This window comes from Loxodonta africana, chromosome 26 (genome assembly GCF_030014295.1).
Source record: "Loxodonta africana isolate mLoxAfr1 chromosome 26, mLoxAfr1.hap2, whole genome shotgun sequence".
Lineage (NCBI taxonomy): Eukaryota > Metazoa > Chordata > Mammalia > Proboscidea > Elephantidae > Loxodonta > Loxodonta africana.
In genome coordinates, this window is record NC_087367.1 from 41,369,610 (window position 1) to 41,391,782 (window position 22,173).

At 38.7% G+C, this 22,173-nt stretch overlaps 1 protein-coding gene across 1 annotated transcript in view; it reads right to left on the reverse strand.

The window, feature by feature from the left end:
- Positions 1-2,029: 2,029 nt before the first annotated feature.
- SLC35G2 (solute carrier family 35 member G2) overlaps positions 2,030-22,173 on the reverse strand; it is a 51,069-nt gene continuing 30,925 nt past the window's right edge. Inside the window, exon 2 of the mRNA XM_023538816.2 lies at positions 2,030-3,436. Within this exon, the coding sequence (XP_023394584.1) occupies positions 2,185-3,423 (1,239 nt within the window). The 5' untranslated portion in view covers positions 3,424-3,436 and the 3' untranslated portion in view covers positions 2,030-2,184. The remainder of the gene's footprint in view (positions 3,437-22,173) is intronic.

Here is a 22,173-nt window from a genome sequence, read left to right on the forward strand (position 1 = left end):
AAAGGCATCAACTCTTCTTCGGTCTTCCTTATTCATTGTCCAGCTTTCACATGCATATGATGTGATTGAAAATACCATGGCTTGGGTCGGGCGCACCTTAGTCTTCAGAGTGACATCTTTGCTCTTCAACACTTTGAAGAGGTCCTTTGCAGCAGATTTGCCCAATGCAATGCGTCTTTTGATTTCCTGACTGCTGCTTCCATGGCTGTTGATTGTGGATCCAAGTAAAATGAAATCCTTGACAACTTCAATCTTTTCTCCCCTTATCATGATGTTGCTCATTGGTCCAGTTTTGAGGATTTTTGTTTTCTTTATGTTCGGGTGTAATCCATACTGAAGACTGTGGTCTTTGATCTTCATTAGTAAGTGCTTCAAGTCCTCTTCACTTTCAACAAGCAAGGTTGTGTCATCTGCATAACACAGGTTGTTAATGAGTCTTCCTCCAATGCTGATGCCCTGTTCTTCGTATAGTCGAGCTTCTCAGATTATTTGTTCAGTATACAGATTAAATAGGTATGGTGAAAGAATACAACCCTGACGCACACCTTTCCTGACTTTAAACCAATCAGTATCCCCTTGTTCTATCCGAACAACTGCCTCTTGATCTATCTAAAGATTCCTCATGAGCAAAATTAAATGTTCTGGAATTCCCATTCTTCGCGGTGTTATCCATAGTTTGTTATGATCCACTCAGTCGAATGCCTTTTCATAGTCAGTAAAACACAGGTAAACATCCTTCTGGTATTCTCTGCTTTCAGCCAGGATCCATCTGACATCAGCAATGATATCCGTGGTTCCACGACAGTTCCCTGTCGATATACTGCTACAGCCGTTTTTGAATGATCTTCAGCAAAATTTTGCTTGCCTGTGATATTAATGACATTGTTCTATAATTTCCACATTCAGTTGGATCACCTTTCTTGGGAATAGGCATAAATATGGCTCTCTTCCAGTCAGTTGGCCAGGAAGCTGTCTTCTATATTTCTTGGCATAGACGAGTGAGCACCTCCAGTGCTGCATCTATTTGTTGAAACATCTCAATTGATATTCCATCAATTCCTGCAGCCTTGTTTTTCACCAGTGCCTTCAGAGCAGCTTGGACTTCTTCCTTCAGTACCATCGGTTCCTGATCATATGCCATTTCTTGAAATGGTTGAATATCGACTAATTCTTTTTGGTATAATGACTCTGTATATTCCTTCCATCTTGTTTTGATGCGTCCTGTGTCGTTTAATATTTTCCCTATGGAATCCTTCACTATTGCAGCTCGAGGCTTGAATTTTTTCTTCAGTTCTTTCAGCTTGAGAAACGCTGAGCGTGTTCTTCCCTTTTGGTTTGCCATCTCCAGCTCTTTGCACATATCGTTATAATACTTTACTTTGTCTTCTCGAGCTTCCAGCATCACAGCAACACACAAGCCCTCACAGTACGACAAACTGACAGACACGTGGGGGCTCACACATATAAAAAAAAAAAATTTTTTTTCCACACATATAAAAAATCATAAACGAGGACAGTTTTAGAAGAGATCTGTACATCTGAGAATAAGCAGACCCTGCTCCAACCATCAGGTATAAAATGGCCTGGACTAAGTAGGGCTGGGAAGAATCCAGTCATTATCACCCTACCTCTATTTCCTATGGATTACCTAATGTGGCTATAGCAAGGGAAAGACCAATTCCCTGTTCTAATCTAGGATACCACTGTCACTGAAAAACCAGCTTCTTGCCTTTGTTCCCTCTTTTCATGCCTTGATTCAAGCTCCCTTACCCCAACCCAAGGTTTGGTATTCAGGATTCCACCTTATAGTGTACATTTCACAAATGAAGATTTTCTAATATTGAAGAATTTTTGCTGAACATTTGTAGAACACTAGGCATGAAAATTTTTCTACTTTTTGAACTTTAGAACCACCAATCTTCAAATCTTGTGTTCTTTAGTGATGGAGGTTAACACTCCCCTTTTACCGTAATTACCTTTTTGTTATTAAGAGTAAAGATACCAGGTCCATGACATTTCACGTATTTATTATCTGTATTTGAATATACTCGACTAGAATAAATTTTTCTTCATCTGCAGATACTATATATTATATAGCACTGTCAATTATACAAAAGACATAGGTGAACATTAAAGGGCAGTATACATATAATAAACATTAATAAGATAATGATAATCAAGTATTCATTTAATAGGAGAGTCTAGTATTTCCTGATAATCCTGCCTTCTTAAATTTCTCCAGTAAAGCTTATAGCCAGCAAGGACAAAAACACTAATCATAATGATTATTCCTCCAAAGACATCATAGACACTAGGGAATATATGTAACACTAGAAGTTGCAAGACCATAGCCACCACAATCTCTAGATGCTGTACTGTGCTGACCAAAGCTGGATGGAATTTGTCTAAGGCATAATAAACTCCTAAGAATGCTGCAGTAGAACAGATGCATAAAGCAATGAGATAACTCCAGGTTTCTCCATCTAATGGGATAATGGGTTCTTGAAGAATGAACATGGTAGATACACCCCAGACTGTCCCAGTCCAGCCAAAGGTAAACAGGGCAGTCCACATGCTGATCTTCTCCCTGATGGATCTGTATACTATCATGGAAAGAGCAGTGGTCAGTCCAGCCATCACAGTCATAGTGTACCCAAAAGCTTCTTTCCAGGCATTTAACAAAGAATTATCTTCATCAACAATGTTGGGAATCATGACAAGACAAACACCTAAGATGCTGCAAACAACTGTAGCCATATCAACATAAGCCATTTTCTCATCTACAAGTAAAAAAGCCAAAATGGCGCTGAAGACTGTGGTTGTGGCTCTCCACATAGTGGTCCCATTGCTGGGAGGAACTATTGAAAAAGATGTATAAGCACAGGTGATAGAGATGACGTTACATACACCATAAAAGAAGAGTCGTAATCTGTATCCACTGGGTCCAAAAGGAGCCTCCTGGTAATAACACACAACTAACACAGATAACACCTGCAAGACAGAACGGATAAAAATCAGTTCTAGAGATGGAACTTTAGAACGATCAGAAACAAGCCTAGTGATAAGAGCTACACATCCATGAGCCAGAGCAGATCCAAATAGCACTATCCACATTTTTCTAAACTGAAAAATATTTTTTTCTGCAAAGCTCTGGAATTGTCCAATCTCATTGGTCTCTGTGTCTTCTGTTGGTGGGGGTCGGGTGTCCATGGTTCCAAAGAAAGTTCTTCCTTTTCTTTTCACTTCACTCAGCAGGCCTTTCTTTGGATTTTCTTCCATAAAATTTCCATAATCTTCATTGATTTCTTCATATCCATCATCCCCAGGTTGAGGATAATGGGAACTATATTTCACCATCACTGTGTTGGGATGTATTTTCACCCGTTTTTTAACAGGATAGCTTTTGGAGGGAGAAGTATCCATTTCTTCCGATAATCTATTTTTAAAAAAGACAAGTACACATATTAATTCAATGGGAAAAATGTAATCTCTATTATATGTCCCAATTCAATGATGAAAAATAGAGATTGTAACCAAAAAACAAAAAACCCACTGACATCAAGTTGATTCTGACTCATAGTGACCCATAGAGTTTCCAAGGCTGTAAATCTCTATGGAAGCAGACTGCCACATCTTTCTCCCAAATAGCTGCTAGTGATTTCAAACCACCAACCTTTTGGTTAGCAGTCGATTACTTTAACCAGTATACCACCAGGGATTCTGCAATCAGCAGATTCACAGGAGTCTTTGAAAAAGTAATAGGAAAAGATGATCGGGCAATATGCTTTATGAGATGTATGCAGCCCAATGGTGTTATCCAACTTTTTTCACTCCCAGGTTAAGTCTGCCCCTATTTCTCATTCTTTGCCCCATTTAGTTCTATTTACCATCTTTAGTTCATGAACCGATATTTTTCCATATTTTCACTTCTACCTATCTCCCCACCCATCAACAAGAAAAACACAAAAAAGTAAATAACTTGGACCATACCTTTCCTTCTCATTATGTACATTCGTCTAAGTTATAAATTAAATGGATAAGTGCAAAGTTTTTTGTATAATCAGTTCTATACAATACCAGAATTAACCTTATATTAAAAATTACAGTTTGTTTGTTTTTTCATTTAACCTAGCCTCCCAAAATTTCCAGGTTGTTGTTATTAGGTACTGTTGAGTCCGTTCCGACCCATAGCGACCCAATGTACAACAGAATGAAACACTGGCCGTTTTCTGCACCATCCTCATAATCGTTGTTATGCATGAGCCTATTATTGCAGCCACTGTGTTAATCCTTCTTATTCAGGGACTTCCTCTTTTTTGTTGACCCTCCACTTTACCAAGCTTGATGTCCTTCTCCAGAGGTTGGTCCTTTCCGATAACATGTCCAAAGTATGTGAGACAAAATCTTGCTATCCTTGCTTCTGAGGAGCATTCTGGCTGTACTTCTTCCAAGACAGATTTGTTCATTCTTCTGGCAGCCCATGATATTTTCAATATTCTTCACCAACATCATAATTCAATGGCATCAGTTATTCCTCTGTCTTATTTAGTCATTGTCCAGCTTTCTCGTGGATATGAGACGATTGAAAACACCGTAGCTCAGGTCAGGCACACCTTAGTCCTCAAAGTGACATCTTTAAAGTGTTTTTTTAAAGAGGTCCTTTGCAGAGATTCACCCAATGCAATGCGTGGTTTGATTTCTTGGCTCCTGCTTCCATGAGTATTGATTGTGGATCCAAGTAAAATGAAATCCTTGGCAGCGTCAGTCTTTTCTCCACTTATCATGATGTTGCCTGTTGGTCCAGTTGTGAGGATTTTTGTTTTCTTTATGTTGAGGTGTAATCCATACTGAAGGCTGTGGTCTTTGATCTTCATCAATAAGTGCTTCAAACCAAGAACCAAACCGGTTGCAGTTGAGTCGATTCCGACTCAAGTCCTCTTCAGTTTCAGTAAACAAGGTTGTATCATCTGCATGACGCAGGTTGTTAATGATTCATCCTCCAATCCTGGTGCCGAGTTCTTCTTCGTATAGTCCAACTTTTCAAATTATTTGCTCAGCACACAGATTGAGTAAGTATGGTGAAAGAATACAACCCTGACAAACACCTTTCCTGACTTTAAACCACACAGTATCCCCTTGTTCTGTTGGAATGACTGCCTCTTGGTCTATGTACAGGTTCCTCATGAGTGTAATTAATTGTTCTGGAATTCCCATTCTTCGCAATGTCATCTATAATTTGTTATGATTCACACAGTCAAATGCCTTTGCGTAGTCAGTAAAACACAGGTAAACATCTTTCTGGTATTCTCTGCTTTTGGCCAAGATCCATCTGACATCAGTAGTGATAGCCTTTGTTCTGCATCCTCTTCTGAATCCGGCTTGAATTTCTAGCAGTTCCTTGTCAATGCACTGCTGCAACTGCTTTTGAATGATCTTCAGCAAAATTTTACTTGTGTGTGATATTAATGATATTGTTTGATAATTTCCGCATTCTGTATGGTCATCTTTCTTTGAAATAGACATAAATATGAATTTGGCATAGACAAGCGAGCACTTCCAGTGCTGTATCCATTTGCTGAAACATCTCAATTGGTGGAATACATCACTTCCTGGAGCCTTGTTTCTTACCAATCTCTTCAGTGCAGCTTGGGCTTCTTCCTTCAGTACCATCAGTTCTTGATCATATGCTACCTCCTGAAATGGTTGAAAGTCGACTCCGTGTATTCCTTCTATCTTCTTTTGATGCTTCCTGTGTTGTTTAATATTTTCCCCGTAGAATCCTTCAATATTGCAACTTGAGGCTTGAGTTTTCTCTTCAGTTCTTACAATTTGAGAAATGCCAAGCATGTGCTTCCCTTTTGGTTCTCTAACTCTAGTTCATGTCATTATAATACTTTACTTTGTTCTCTCAAGTCACTCTTTGAAATCTTCTGTTCAGCTCTTTTACTTCATCATTTATTCCTTTCACTTTACTACAAAGCAATTTTCAGAGTCTCTTCTGACATTCGTCTTGGTCTTTTCTTTCTTTTCTATCTTTTTAATACCCTCTTGCTTTCTTCATGTATGATGTCATTCCACAACTTGTCTGGTCTTCGGCCATTAGTGTTCAATGCATCAAATCTATTTCTGAGATGTTCTCTAAATTCAGGTGGGATATACTCAAGGTCGTACTTTGGCTGTCATGGACTTGTTCTAATTTTGTTCAGTTTCAACTTGAACTTGCATATGAGCAATTGATGGTCTGTTTTACAGTCTGCCCCTTGGCCTTGTTCTGACTGAAGATACTGAGTTTTTCCATCATCTCTTTCCAAGGATGTAGTTGATTTGATTCCTATGTATTTCATCTGGTGAGGTCCACATGTATAATCAATGGTTACGTTGTTGAAAAATGGTATTTGCAAAATTCTATCATGCAATCTCCAACATAGCTTTTTTATATTTTTCAAGTACTGATCCTACTTTGTTTCCATCTTTCACATTCCAATCACCAGTAATTATTAATGCATCTTGATTGCACGTTTGATCAATTTCAGACTGCAGAACTTGGTAAAAATCTTCAGTTTCTTCATCTTTGGCCTTAGTGGTTCGTGCATAAATATGAATAACAGTTGTATTAAGTGGTCGTCCTTGTAGATGCGTGAATATTATTCCATCACTGACAGAGTTGTACTTCAGGATAGATCTCGAAATGTTCTTTGTAACAATGAATGCAACGTCATTCCTCTTTAGTTTGTCATTCCCAGCATAGTAGACCATATGATTGTCCAATTCAAAATGGCCAATACCAATCCATTTCAGTTCACTAGTGCCTAGGATATCAATGTTCATGCATTCCATTTCATTTTTGATGATTTCCAATTTTCCTAGGTTCATATTTCATACATTCCACATTCCTGTTATTAATGGATGTTTGCAACTGTTTCTGCTCATTTTGAGTCATGCCACATCAGCAAATGAAGGTCCTGATGACTTCACTGTACTCATCAACTCTACTTTGAGGAGGCAGTTCTTCTCCAGTGTATTGTGAGTGCCTTCTAACCTGAGAGGCCCACTTCTGGCAGTATATCAGACAACGTTCTGCTGCTATTCATAAGCTTTTCACTGGGCTTTTTTTTTTTTTTTTGTCAGAAGTAGACCACCAGGTCCTTCTTCCTAGTCTGTCTTAGTCTAGAAGTTCAGCTGAAACCTGTCTACCATAGGTGACCCAGCTGGTATTTGAATACCAGTAGCACAGCCTCTAGTGTCACAGCAAAATACAAACCACTACAGTACGACAAACTGACAAAGCTATGTACTGAAATTAGAAAATAAGTAAAATAAAATAAATTTAGTAACATTAATGCATTGTTGTGGGAATATAAATTTTACAACCTTTCGGATGGGCAGTTGGCAATATGTAAGCATCACTATGAGTGGGAATCCACTTGACAGCAAACAGCAACCTTAAGATTTTAACTGAACACCAAACCAAACAAAACCGACTGTAGAGTGAATTCCCACTCATAGCGATCTTATATGACAGAATAGAATGGGGTTTCCAAGGCTGTAATCTTTACGGAAGCTGACTGCCTCACCTACGTCCCATGGAGTGCCTGGTGGTTTTGAACCACTAACCTTTCAATTAGAAACTGCCTGCTTAACCACTGCACCACTAGGGCTCCTAAGATTTTAACTGAAACTCCCCTTTAATTCAGCAGTACCACTTCTAAGATTTTACTCTAAAGAGATGATCACAAGATGATTTTTACCTTCTGTGTTAAAAAAAAAAAGGAAAAACATAGAATATATATTTATATTTGCTTATATAACATAAAGAAATTATGGAAAAATACAGCAGAAACTAATAGTGGTTGGGGTGGCACAGGGAAAAGGAATGGGAGAAAACCTGTTTACTGTATACTTTTTTACATTTTTATTTCTGAATCCTGTGACATTGTTCAGAAATTAAAAAGTATAATAAAATCTTCATCTGTTACTTTAAGAAAAAGAGAATATATAAAAACTGGGAAAATGTAGGCCCGGGAGAGTTCCTTGCAGTTTACTGCAATGCATACAATGGAATAATATGCTATGCATCCATTAAAAACAACAACTTAGATCTTTATTGACATGGAAAGATCTCCACTACATTTTGTTGAGTGGGAAAGAAAGTAAAGTTGTTGTAAAGATTAAATGAGATAATGCATACAAAGAACTTGGCACAATGCTGGCATAAACTCTCAATAAACACTAGTCATGAATTTGACTTTTTTACCTGTAATTATGAAATACTGGGTATCTCCTACAATGTTACTCTTTCTTTTAGACCTGTTTGTCCATGCTGTTCTTTCTCTTTCTCTATCTCTTAGAACTTTTCCTTTCTCCTTGATAACGATTCTTCCCCTCTCCATTGAAGGAAAAAAAAAAAAGTCTGTCTTGTGCATGGCCTTGGTTCTCCAGCCAAACCCATTTGTTGTCCTCAAACATACTACTTGTTCCTTGCCAAAAACACATCATCAGTTCCAGGATCTTAAACCATGGTACAGAAATCAAATCACACTTTTTTCTTTGACACCGTCTGGATAGCCAACTGCTCTATTCCTATTTACTCCTTTCTCTTCTAAAGACAAAGGAGCCCTGATGGTGCAGTGGTTAAGCCCTTGGCTGCTAACTGAAAGGTTGATGGTTCTCTCGGGAGAAAGATGTGGCAGCCTGCTTCCACAAAGATTGTTGTTATTAGATGCCATGAAGTCAATTCTGACTCATAGAGACCCATGTACAACAGGACAAAACACTGCCTTGTCCTATGCTATCCTCACAACTGTTGCCATGTTTGAGCCCATTGTTGCAGCCACCATGTCAATTCATCTTGTTGAGGGCCTTCCTCTTCTTCTCTGACCTTCTGCCTTCCCAAGCATGATATCCTTCTCCAGGGACTGGTCCCTCCTGATAACATGTCCAAAATACGTAAGACAAAGTCTCACCATCCTTGCTTCTAAGGAGCATTCTGGCTGTACTTCTTTTAAACCAGATTTTGTTTGTTCCTCTGGCAGTTCATGGAATATTCAGTGTTCTTCACCAACACTGCTTAACCAAAGGTCAGCAGTTCGAATCTACCAGGTGCTCCTTGGAAACTCCATGGGGCATTTCTGCTCTGTCCTATACAGTGGCTGTAGTCTGAATGGACTCCACCAAAGGGTTTGGTTTTGGTTTTCACCAACACCATGTTTCAAAGGCAAAGGCATCAGTTGTTCTTCGGTCTTCCTTATTCATTGTCCAGTGTTCACATGCAAATAAGGCAATTGAGAACACCATGGCTTGGTCCAGACACAGCTTAGTCTTCAAAGTGACATCTTTGCTTTTTTTTCCTCTATTCTTTTTTTTTAACTTTTATTGTGCTTTAAGTGAAAATTTACAAATCAAGTCAGTCTCTCATACAAAAATTTATATACTCCTTGCTATATACTCCTAGTTCCTCTCCCCCTAATGAGAGAGCACGCTCCTTCCCTCCACTGTCTATTTTCATGTCCATTCAGCTAGATTCTGACCCCCTCTGGCCCCTCATCTCCCCTCCAGACAGGAGCTGCCCACATAGTCTCATGTGTCTACTTGATCCAAGAAGCTCACTCTTCACCAGTGTCATTTTCTATCCCATAGTCCAGTCCAATCCCTGTCTGAAGAGTTGGCTTTGGGAATGGTTCCTGTCTTGGGCTAACAGAAGGTCTGGGGACCATGACCTCCAGGGTCCTTCCAGTCTCAGTCAGACCATTAAGTCTGGTCTTTTTAGGAGAATTTGAGGTCTGCATCCCACTGCTCTGCTGCTCCCTCAGGGGTTCTCTGTTGTGTTCCCTGTCAAAGCAGTTGTAGCTGGGCACCATCTAGTTCCCCTGGTCTCAGGCTGATGTAGTCTCTGGTTTATGTTGCCCTTTCTGTCTTTTGGGCTCATAATTACCTTGTGTCTTTGGTGTTCTTCATTTTCCTTTGCTCCACGTGAATTGAGACCAATTGATGCATCTTAGATGGCCACTTGCTAGCGTTTAAGACCCCAGACGCCACTCTCCAAAGTGGGATGCAGAATGTTTTCCTAATAGATTTTATTATGCCAATTGACTTAGATGTTCCCTGAAACCATGATCCCCAAACCCCCATCCCTGCTATGCTGGCCTTTGAAGCATTCAGTTTATTCAGGAAACTTTTTTGCTTTTGGTTCAGTCCAGTTGTGTTGACCTCTCCTGTATTGTGTGTTGTCTTTCCTTCACCTAAAATAGTTATTATCTACTATCTAACTAGTGAAAACCCTTCTCCCTCCTTCCCTCCCTCGCCATTCTCGAAACTATCAAAGACTATTTTCTTCCCTGTTTAAACTATTTTTCAAGTTCTTGTAATAGTGGTCTCATACAATATTTGTCCTTTTGCAGCTGACTAATTTCACTCAGCATAATGCCTTCCAGATTCCTCCATGTTATGAAGTGTTTCACGGATTCATCGTTGTTCTTTATCGATGCATAGTATTCCATTGTATAAATATACCATAATTTATTTATCCATTCATATGTTGATGGGCACCCTGGTTGCTTCCATCTTTTTGCTATTGTAAACAGTGCTGCAATGAACATGGGTGTGCATATATCTGTTTGTGTAAAGGCTCTTATTTCTCTAGGATATATTCCAAGGAGTGGGATTGCTGGATCGTATGGTAGTTCTATTTCTAGTTTTTCAACTTTGCTTTTTAACACTTTAAAGAGGTCTTTTGCAACAGATTTGCCCGATGCAATGTGTCGTTTGATTTCTTGACTGCTGATTCCATGGGCATTGATTGTGGATCTAAGTAAAATGAAATCCTTGACAACGTCAACATTTTCTCCACCTTCGATGCAGGACAGTTAAGTTTTCTGGAATTCCTATTCTTTGCAATGTTATACGTAATATGTTATGATCCACACAGTCGAATGTCTTTGCATGGTCAATAAAACCCAGGTAGACATCTTTCTGGTAAAGATTACGGTCTTGGATACCCTATGGGGCAATTCTGCTCTGCCCTATGGGGTCACTATGAGTCGGAATCGACTTGATGGCAACATGCCTTCTAAAGATAGCATCTTCAGGTGGAAGAAGTCATTTAAAAAAACAAAAAAGCACCACTTGTTCCTCCTGAACCTCCCACTTGCAATCCTTTCTGCATCCATTATTAGGCTAATCTGATGTTCTATTTCCAATTTTTATGAGGACATTTCCTCTTCAAATCATGACTCCACAGCTTCAATAATCCAAAATAATTAATGGTCTTGGTATCCCAAATAGATTTTCCTTCCCTAACTTCCACATTTCTATTGGTGATGCCAACCAACATTTTTCTAGTTCCCTAAGCTAGAAACCAAGGAATCTTCTTCTTATTATTTTTTTTATTGTGCTTTGAGTGAAAGTTTACAAATCAAGTCAGTCTCTCATACAAAACCTTATATACACCTTGTTACACACTCCTAGTTAACTCTCCCCCTAATGAGGCAGCACAAAAGCTTCATAAAACTCTTCAGTCTCTTTAGTTCTCTCCATCCTGTTTCCTTGTCCACTCAGCCAGTTTCTGTCCCACTTGGCCTTCACATCTCCTCTCCAGACAGGAGCTGTACACATAGTCTCATGTGTCTACTTGATCCAAGAAGCCCACTCCTCACCAGTATCATTTTCTGTCTTATAGTCCAGTCCAATCCCTGTCTGAAAAGTTGGCTTCGGGAATGGTTCCAAGGAACCTTCTGAATTATCATTTCTGCCATCACACTTCCATTTGGTCATCAATCTTTTTTTTTCCCCCCTTTAAAATTTTTCTCAGATTTCTTTTTTACCTCCCAATTCTATTTTTACCTTTATGATTCTGGATCAAGTTATTGTGAATTCCTATTTAGAATATTGCAACAGCATCCTAACTAGACCTTTTCTAATCCTTCTCCTCTAAAATCTATCTGTATTATGCCACTGTCAGATTAGTCTGTCTTTTAAAAATTACAAAAAAAAAAAACTCCCTCAAGCTTTCCCCCCTCAAGAACCTACAGTAATTTCTTTGGAAACCCTTTGGTGCAGTTCTCCTCTGTCCTACAGGGTTGCTATGAGTCGGAACCAACTCAGTGGCAACAGTTTTTTTCATCTAAGCAGATTTCTAATTGGGGAATAAGAAGGCAAGTAATCTTCGCATGTAATGATCTGGTAAACATTGCCATGTTGGCCTTAAAAGGGACCTTCACTCTCCTCTTCCCCATAAGGAAAAGGCACAACATTCTCCTTAGATCAAAGACCCATGTCTGGCAGTATGACCTCTGTAACAGATTCTATTTTCTAAAGGTGGCCACAAATCTAGTAGCTCGTGTAAACCAAAAAAACCAATCCCATTGCCATCCAGTTGATTCTGACTCATAGTAACCCTATAGGAGAGAGTAGAACTGCCCCATAGGGTTTCCAAGGAGCAGCTGGTGGATTCTAACTGCCACATTTTTTTTTTTTTTTTTGGTTAGGAGCCAAGCTCTTAACCACTGTGCCGCCAGGGCTCCAGTATCTCCTATACTACATGTTATTTTAATAATGTGAGTTTGACATCAAATAGAGAGGCAGGATCTGTGTCCCTTTCCATTGAAATCAGACAAACTTTTGTGACCGTTTCATCCAATAGAGTATGGCAGAAATGACACAATGTGACTTCTGAGGCTAGGTCATAAAAGTGGCCCTAGCTGGAATACTTGGGCTTGGAGCCTTGAGCCACCAGTAAGCAGTCTGACTGCTCTGAGGCTTCCAGAAACTCAAACTAGCCTGCATAGAGAGACCACATGGAGAGGTACTGAGAATACATAAAGAGAGAAATGCCTGGCCAGCCCCCCACTGCTCCATCCTCCATTATTCCAACTTCAGTCATCCATCTGACTGAAAGTGGTTAAGAGACCCTGAGCCAGAATCACCCAGCCAGCCCCTTTCCAAATTCCCCATCTATAGTAAATATGACAAATAATAAAATGGTTGTTTTAAGCCGCTAAGTTTTGGGGTCATTTCTTACTTATAATACATAACTAGAACACTCCACTTCCCCTCTCAGCATTAAAAAAAAAAAAAAGGGAAGAAAGTATGATAGCTGGAATAGCAGGGCCTCTTAATTGTCTGGCTTTTGAAAGTGGGCTATTTTGTCTTCCATAATGGGATCCTAAATACTGATTCTGAAGCAAGAGGAAAGTCTTATTTGACATCTTATTAGGCATATCTTAATATATTTAATCATAGCCCAACTGCATAGTTTAAACTATTATTCACATTATGCAATTTTTGTCCATTTCTGCCAAGAGATTAGTCTATAATAGAAATATTCTATAATTTCTCAGCACTGTCAACATTCCATTGTGTCCTACTGACACAAAGGCCTTCTTATAATAAAAAATAATAAAGGGATACATAAAAATCTTCAGTCTCTCTAGTTCTCATTTAATTCCAGGCCTTCGTGTACACAATTCTCGAAGAGAACATGGAATCTTGCCCATTTCTTACATTTGCACATGTAAATCTTTCAATTCAAATAATTAAATGGTGGTACCATATGCCCAACACCATGCTAGGCTCTAGAAATTAAAAATAAATAAAAACACATAAAAAAAAAAAAACATGCTTCTTGCCCTCATAGAGCTTATAGACTAGTAGAAGAGACAACAAGTAAGCTCAAATTTGATATTTTAATGGAACAATGAAAGCAATTACATGAAATACATGGAGTTGTTGGAGCTCATACAAGGGCCATCTAACCCAAATGTAGGGGATCATATAGCAGGTTCCCAGGTAGAAGGGACACCTGAATTGGGACCTTAAGCCTATGTAACAATTAGTCAAATAAAGAAGAGAAAGAGAAAAAAAAAATTCTAGGAATAAGAAATTTTAAGACAACTAGAGTAATGATAATGACTATTTTAAGAGTAAGAGTTTTATATGATAATTTGATTCAACTCTCTTCACAATCAGTTTGTCTTTTTAGTGATCTTACACTTACCCATGAAAGTTCAGTTAAGTGAACACAACTTTCTACAACCTGCTCAAAGTTGTTCTGATCAAGGTGCGAATTTGACTTCTCCTTCCTCTTGGAGATGTGAGGTATTAACTAATCTCATGGCTCCAGTTCCCTGTCACGGATTCATATGGAGAGATGTCTTCCAAGGCAGGGGTATCTGTTTCAGCTGCCCTAGAGCAATTCAGCTAAGTAGAGGAAATAGGAAAGAATAGGACCAGAGGTCCAGTCTCTTCAGCTACAAATGTATCAACCTGAAACTTTGGGCACAAATGGATTAAAAACATTCATAGTTCGGTGTCTACTTGAACAATGGGTACAGTTTAGTGTGAAAAAACCTGAAACCAATATTTCTGTCCAAAAGACAAAAATTAATGTTCCCTAAGGTACATCCCAAAACATGAGGGTAAGCCAAAAACCATCTTTCTCCTAAGAGTTAGAAAATTAACACTGACATCACTAAGATCTTGGTAGGCATCCTTTGGAACACCCCCTATGGTACCAAATGTCATGAAATAATAAGAGTTTCTTTGTTTGGTCTCCAGACTGACCCTTAAAGTAGTAAAAAGCCTTAGATATAAAGCTGCCTAGTGCAACATGATTATAACATAGTGTTTTGAATGTAGGCACTAATGTGATAGTTGACGCTCATGAGTCAGATTGGCTTTTAACTAAATAGGTGTAAATAAGAGGATGCTACTTGTTTGTACCTGAAGAGCTTAATAAACCTGGGATACCTTGTTACCCCCAATGTGCTTCAACAGCCTTTCTCCTGAATGAAATTGACCATTCAGAGAGTCAGGACCACACCAAATTGGCCACCAAAAAGGGAGGACCCAACAACCACAATCATCCTTCCAGTGTATCATGAGACATCAGGACATGCATAGGATCTATGTCATTAATTTGCATCTCCTGAGACCCACTGAGAGAAGCCACTTCTGTCTTCAAACTGTTGAAAAGGTCCCCATGTTCTGAGGTCCAGAAGACTGTCAGCATGGTTCTTCTACAGATCATTAAGCCAAACCCTATCTGGGATAATAAGGCTTAAACTAACCCTTAACACTCTTTAAATTCAGATTCTCCCTTTCTTTCACATTGCAGCTCAGGAGGCCTAGGAGTACTAGAGGCAGCATTAAAGTTTGGTTGTAATTTATTACTTTTTCAGTCTGTAGCTTTGTGGAATGTCTGCTACTCTAGGGCGAGAAGAACCTGCTTCTAAGTTCCCATCTCTGATAACTAGAAAATTAGTTCTTAAATAAACTAATAAATTTGAAAGACAAGAATAATGATAATAAATGAGAAATAGAATAGAATGTCAGAGGCATGCCCTTTCTTGCAGCCGGCACAGCTAGGAGGTGAGGAATTTATCATGAAGAATTAAATGTCTGCCCTTCTTAAAAGCTGTGATAATTCTCATGTTGCATGTAGGTAAATGGCATATTATCACAGTGAACTGTTTATAATCAAATCATGGAACTGAACAGTTTTATGAAGATGTAAAAGTGGGGCTGCAGGAAAAGTTAATTATGCAAGACTTCAATTACATACTCAGGTATATTAGGAACCCATCATGGGCAAATTCAACAGAAGAAAAAAAAATAAAAGAAGAGACATACAATCTAGTAGTTTGCTGTGTTAAACCAGCTGAATATTGTCTCTATAAAAACATAAAAAATAATTTCAGAGCGCCATACTTAAAACAGGACAGAATCATTCTAAATCAGATGTATTATGTAGGACAGGTAATATCACACATAATGGTGGAATTTGCAGTTGCCAACCAAAATATCACTCATACTGGATCAGATTATTGCTAGGCAAGCAGCAATTCATCTACATCTCTCTTAGGAAAATAAAATAAGACACATATTCTTTTCCCTCTTTGTAACACTTAGATTAAAGCATCCTTGCAATGGACTATTAGAAAGGAACTAAGAAACAAGGAAGACCTTGATTTAGCCAGAGATCATGACAACATTTTTGGCACTCTAATGGAAGCAATCAGAATTAGGATAAAAACAAGAAGCAGAAAACAAATAGAATAAGTCAAGAAAGCAGAACTAACGGCTCAAAAATCCAGTGAAAACAGAAAGAAGTCAGTGATAAATTATCACCGCCATCAATAGCCAGAATATATTGATATTTAATTTTTCCAGACATTATGTTAAGCATTTAAAGAAAAAAATGTTAATTCAGCCTTGATAGGAAGTGAAACCTTAGGAGGTGTTGGGGCAGGGGAAGGGTGGCAAAGGATGGACAAAAATTCAGAGAAGGCTAAGGGCCTACCTCACTTTGAAATGAACGCTTAAAGGGGGTAAAGGAAGGTACTCACTTTAGGATAGTAATCCAGTATTTATTAAACACTTTTTTTTATGTGAAGTGAACCAGGTAGGCCCTGTGCAGCAGCACAGCAAGGCTCTATTGTTGAAGAGAATGTGTCCCAAGGTTTTATCAAGAACTCTGTCACACAGTGTGATGGTTAGTATTATGTGTCAACTTGGCAAGGCTATGGTTCTCAGGGGTTTGGCAGACACTATGTAATTACCATTTTGTGATCTGATATGAGCAGCCAATCAGTTGAAAGGTGAGTTTCCTTGGGAGTGTGGCCTGCCTCCAGTGTATATGGATGCTCTGGCAAAGCTCACTCTTTTTTTCAACCCTGCACTCCTCTCTTCGCCTGACCTCGGGTTTTGGGGAAGTAAGCCAGCGAAGGCCTCCAGCCTGTTGCCTGACCTGCAGTTTTTGCGTTCCTCAATCCCTACAAATATGTGAGCCAGTAGAGGTCTTCAACCTGTCGTCTGACCCACAGATTTGGGACTTGCCAACCCCACAATTGTGTAAGCCATTTTCTTAAAGTAAATTTCTCTCTCTGTATACTGTATATGCTCTCTATATATCTATATATGCTTCACTGGTTTTGCTCCTCTAGAGTACCCAGACTAAAACACCAACCCAATCCAAACACATTGCCTTTGAGTTGATTCCAACTCATAGCAACCCTATAGCGGACTAAGACACATAGTATCCAGAATTCTCTCCTCCCTACCGTTCTCTCATTCATCCTCTCAATCCTCTCTCCTTCCCCACCTTACCATCTCAACTTTACTCCTGTCCCCCACAAACACAACCCTGTTCAAAATTCTAGCCCAGAAGTAGCTACTTGTTCATGCACATGATCTCAGGAAAAAATGTATTTATTTAATTACCATAAATGACAAAGCATTATCACTGTCAAAATCACATTCTGCTTTCAGAATAGAACTTTTCATTTTCCTGAAATCTTAAGTTGACTGACAGGAAGCAGGGGTCCCAATAGCAAAATATCTGAGCAGAACGCAGGAGAAAAGCCTCAGCCACCTTACTGCCCCTTCCACTGAAAATCCCTCCCCAAAACCTGGGCTCCTGCCACTCCAAATCACATGGTACACGTTTTCACTCTTCTGGGCCTCTTCCCAGGCAACCCTGGTGGCATAGTGGTTAAGTGCTACGGCTGCTAACCATAAGGTTGACAGGTTGAATCCACCAGGTGCTCCTTGGAAACTCTACGGGGCACTTCTCTGTTCTATAGGGTCACTATGAGTCGGAATCGACTTGGCAGCAACGGGTTTGGTTTTTTTGTCTGTTTGGGCCTTTTTCCTGTGTCACTTGGTAATAAGCCTCAACTTCTTTTTGTCATTTTATTCTCTGTATGTGTATGACATTATTAGGTTTAAATAGTTATTTCTCTGGTGTGCATGTATGTGTTGGGGGCTGGGGAAGAGGTTTAAGCATTGGTATTTCTTAAAACCTCCCCATTAGTTCTAATGCATGATTTTCTTGTGTGAGAACCACTTGACAAGATGACCTAAGGGCTCTTCTGACTCTAAGATTTCATGAATTTTGGAAGCTCACATGAATCTATGAAATGCTACATGGTTGAAGAAGACAGAGGGTGACATAGAGCTGAGAATTAAAAAAAAAAAGGAGGGGGAGGTGAGAGGTGGATAGTGAAACCATACTGCCTGGATTTGAATCCTAGCTACAACACTTAGTAAGTATGTGACTTTGGACAACTTTGTTAACCACTCTTTGCCTATTGCCTCTTCTGTAAAATTGTAATAATGGTATTAACTCGTAGAGTAAAATAAAACACTAAATAAGTTAATACAAACAAAACACTTAATGTCTGGCACCTAGCAAGTGCTCAATAAATTTAAGCTCTTTTTTTCACATTATTCTGCCTGCCTTAAAAGACCTAGCCCTCCCCTTCCTCCCCTTGTCTACCTAGAGAGCTCACATTCATGCTTTAGGGGTTTTGCTCACCTGTTACCTTCTGTTCTATAAAGTCTCCCCTGGCCTCTTCCATCTGTGTGCCCCCTCTTGTCCCTGCATTCACTTACTTACATCCTTGTCTTTCCAACAGACTGTACACTTCTCAATAGCAGACTTCCTTATCATTAAATCCTCAGTCTCTAACACAGTGCCTGGCATATACTGGCAATAAGTAAATGCTGTTCCTTCTTTATGTAATAGTCTTTTCCTGCCTTTTTCATCTTCTGAATTCCTGTTAATTCTTCAATGCCCAGATTAAATATCGCTTTCTCTAGAATACTTTCCTAGGACCACCCCCCATTCCAATCTGAGTTAGGTTCTCCACCTGAGTGCTTTCCTGGTACCTTTATCATAGAATTTATCACATTAAATTACAACTGTGCTTTTGTTTCTTCTGTTTCATTTTATTGGTCTTTCTCTTCCACTAGACCTGTGAAAGTCTTAAAAGCAGAGACCATGTATTACTAATTTTTAGATCTGTAGCACCTAGCACAGTGCTTGGCATGAAATGGGAGTTCAATAAGTGTTTGAATGAATAAACGGGCCATTTTTTATAAAATGAACCAAATTTTTAACAACATATAAGTAATATAAATAACACCAAACAAAAGAAATAAGTGGATTTAAATAACTAGCAACTCAAGTAGGAAGCCTTATCCATTAAAATACTCTCTTAAATCTAAAATCCTTAATAGTACTTCAAGGATAATAAAACATCATGGTTTGCATTTTGGCTATTAAGAGAATTTGTATGTTTAGTGTCTCTACCTCTGACTCTATTTCTGCTGTTAGGTCTCCCAGATTTCCTTTGATATTAAATTCCTCAGGCATAACTGGAGCTGTTCCTTAAGTAATTTGTATCTGCTTTTCCTAATTAAATCATTCTCAATCAGTTAGGAAGGGAGCTGGAGATACATGTCTTTCAACATCTCCAGGCTGAATCTCAGTTATTTCCCTGCATCCCAGTGCACATCTAACGGTTTCCCAGTAAAGTGAGTCTCAGCACCAGCAAGTCTGCCATGGTTTCATGTAAGACTCCCCTGGGCTTGCTCAGGACAAGCTTCTGACTCAGGAGCTGTTTACCACCATCAGATCTTTAGATAAAAAACAACTCTTTGTTCCTATTACAAAAGCAATAGATATTTATCATGGGAAATTCAGAAAACTGTGTAAGCAAAAAAAAATCGCTTATAATTCTACCACCCAGGGATAAGTACTAACCCTCCCAGGCCTTTTTCTATTTATGGACACATTATCTTCCTTTCAAAAATGGTTTCAAACTGTACGTCGTATTTTATAACTTTCATATTTTACTTGTCAATATATTGTGGGCATTTTTCCATGTCATTAAATATGGTACAGCACCCTTCTTAATGGCTACTTAATATGGATCCAACAATGGGCTTTGAACACAATAGGTCAGTCATCAACTTCAGCTCTCTGAAAGGCAAGTGGGATGGGCAACTGAAAAGTTTCCCCACTGAATATAAATGAAGAACTGGATTTCAACGGCCAAGGGAAGGTTGTGAAAGAACAAATAGGAGATAAATCAGAGTATTTATGTTTACCCCTTTGCCCTCCTTTCAGATCTCATCTACAGAGAGAAACTGGCTGAGACTAAAAGTGAACTAAAGTGTGTCGTCATTATGTTTTGTGTGTTTATTTAGAATCAATACATTGGTTTTGAAAGGTTTGGATGCAACCATTCAATTAGAATTAAAGGAAAAGTGAAACCACAGGAAAGATAGAGCACAGATGTTTCTAGGCACCTGTGATATGCTCTTTTAGGTTGGTTGGTTCTGAATATGGCTCTAGATTCTCTAATTTTAATGGTAGTTAGGTTGATTTAGCACCTTGTCTGTGCCAGACATGGTACTAAATACTTTCTCATTTAAAGTTTAAAAGAATTCTCTGAAGTAGATATTATAATTTCCATTTTATAGATGAGGAAATAGGCTCTGAGTGGTTCAGTGACTTCCCAGTTAGTGGGTCGCATGGTCAGTTAATGGTATTCATATCCAGGTCTGTCTTATTCCAAAACCCAAGCACTTCCTTCTATACCCCACTGCAAAGTAGTCATCTGTGGTAGGCAGAATAATGCCTCCCCACCCCTACCGTAGATATCCACATTCTAATTCCCAGAACCTATGAATTTGTTATGTTATATAGCAAAGGGGAATTAAAGTTGCAGATAGAATTAAAGATTGCTGATTGGCTGACCTTAAAATAGGGAGATTATCTTGGATTATCTGGGAGAGCCTGATGTAATCACAAGGATCCTTAAAAGTGGAAGACAGGGGCAGAAAAGTCAGAGATGAAGCTGTGACAATAGAAGAAAGGTCAGAGTGATGAATTGTGAGGACTGACCTGCAGTTGCTGGCATAAGAGATGGAAGGGAATCATGAGCCAAAGAATGCCAGCAGCCTTTAGAAGATAGAAAAGGCGAGGAAATGAATTCTCCCCTACAGCCTCCAGTGATACCCATGTTGGACCTCTGACCCACAGAACTGTAAGACAATAAATTCATATTGTTTTGAGACACCAAGTTTGTGGTAATTTGTTACAGCAGCAAATAGAAAACAAAACTAATACACTATCATTCTGTGAATGTGTGAAGAATGATGAAAGACCGCCTATGTGTAAAACCAGACTTTTTCTTAGAAAAGATTTTTTATCTTCTTAAGTATCTAGAAAAGTGTTGGATGGGACTGCAAAGTTCTGGGAAAATTGATATGGACAAAAGATTTTAGCCTGAAATAAGAATGACTTGCTTGCCCCTTGTGATGCTGTTTGAAATGTCTGCTTTTAAGAGCTACATCCTTGTGGAACAGATCTAGAACAAGCGAATGTAAAACGTCTCTCAGTAGTTGAGTGAACTGGCATGCTAGAAGCAGTTATTGAGGATTGAATCAAAAGTGTGGTTGAATGCTAACAAACAGGACTTTGGATTAATAATAGATGCTTTTTCTGAATTTAGCTGAATTTGAATTCTGGCTCTATCATTTTCTACCTATGCATTCATCACTTAACCTTTCTAAACCTTAGTTTCTTCATCTTAAGATGAGCTGGTATTACCAGCATGGAAAGTTTATAAATAAGGATTTAATGAAATTATAGATCAAGAGCACTATCACATTGCCTGGCACATAGCAGGTACTCAATAAATATGCACTTTCTTCCTTCCCGTTAGTCAAATACTGTTGAAATTCTGTCAGCATAGAGGAGAATGCTTATTTTCCTCTCTGGTTTGCTTTTATAACAAGAAGGTTTGCATACAGTTTAAGTAGTTGCTACACCAACATTTTAGATTAGGAATTCTTTTAAAAGGCTAAACCCACACATTCTAGGAAGTATGCCTGAAGGCCCAGCCTGCAGCTTGCTCTTCAGCCCTTCTAGTGATTTGGGAAACTTCTGATTCCCTGAATCAACTTTATTTCTGATTGAAAGAGCTAGAGCAATTGTTTTAATCTGCAACTAAACCCTGTCAGATACACTGGCATACCATGTAATATTTAAAACAAAATCTCATCAGTCAAGAAGCCTCTCCTGCCTATTTTGCTATTATTCTGCCTATTATTTTAATATAGACACCAATTAAAGAATTACTATTTTGAAATTTATGGAAATAGTATTCATTCACACATAATGCCTAATGAATCAGAGACTGAATACTGATGATCCCCTTCTAGCAGCCTTAAATTATTAACTTCTCTTGATGTGATAGGATAGTGTTTCACAGTGATTCATAGTAAACAAATTACCTACATTTTGCTCCTTATGTAGTTATTATTTTTGGGAAAATAGCCTGCAATGTATCAAGAAAGCCCAAAGAGATTTTTGAGAGAATGTCAACG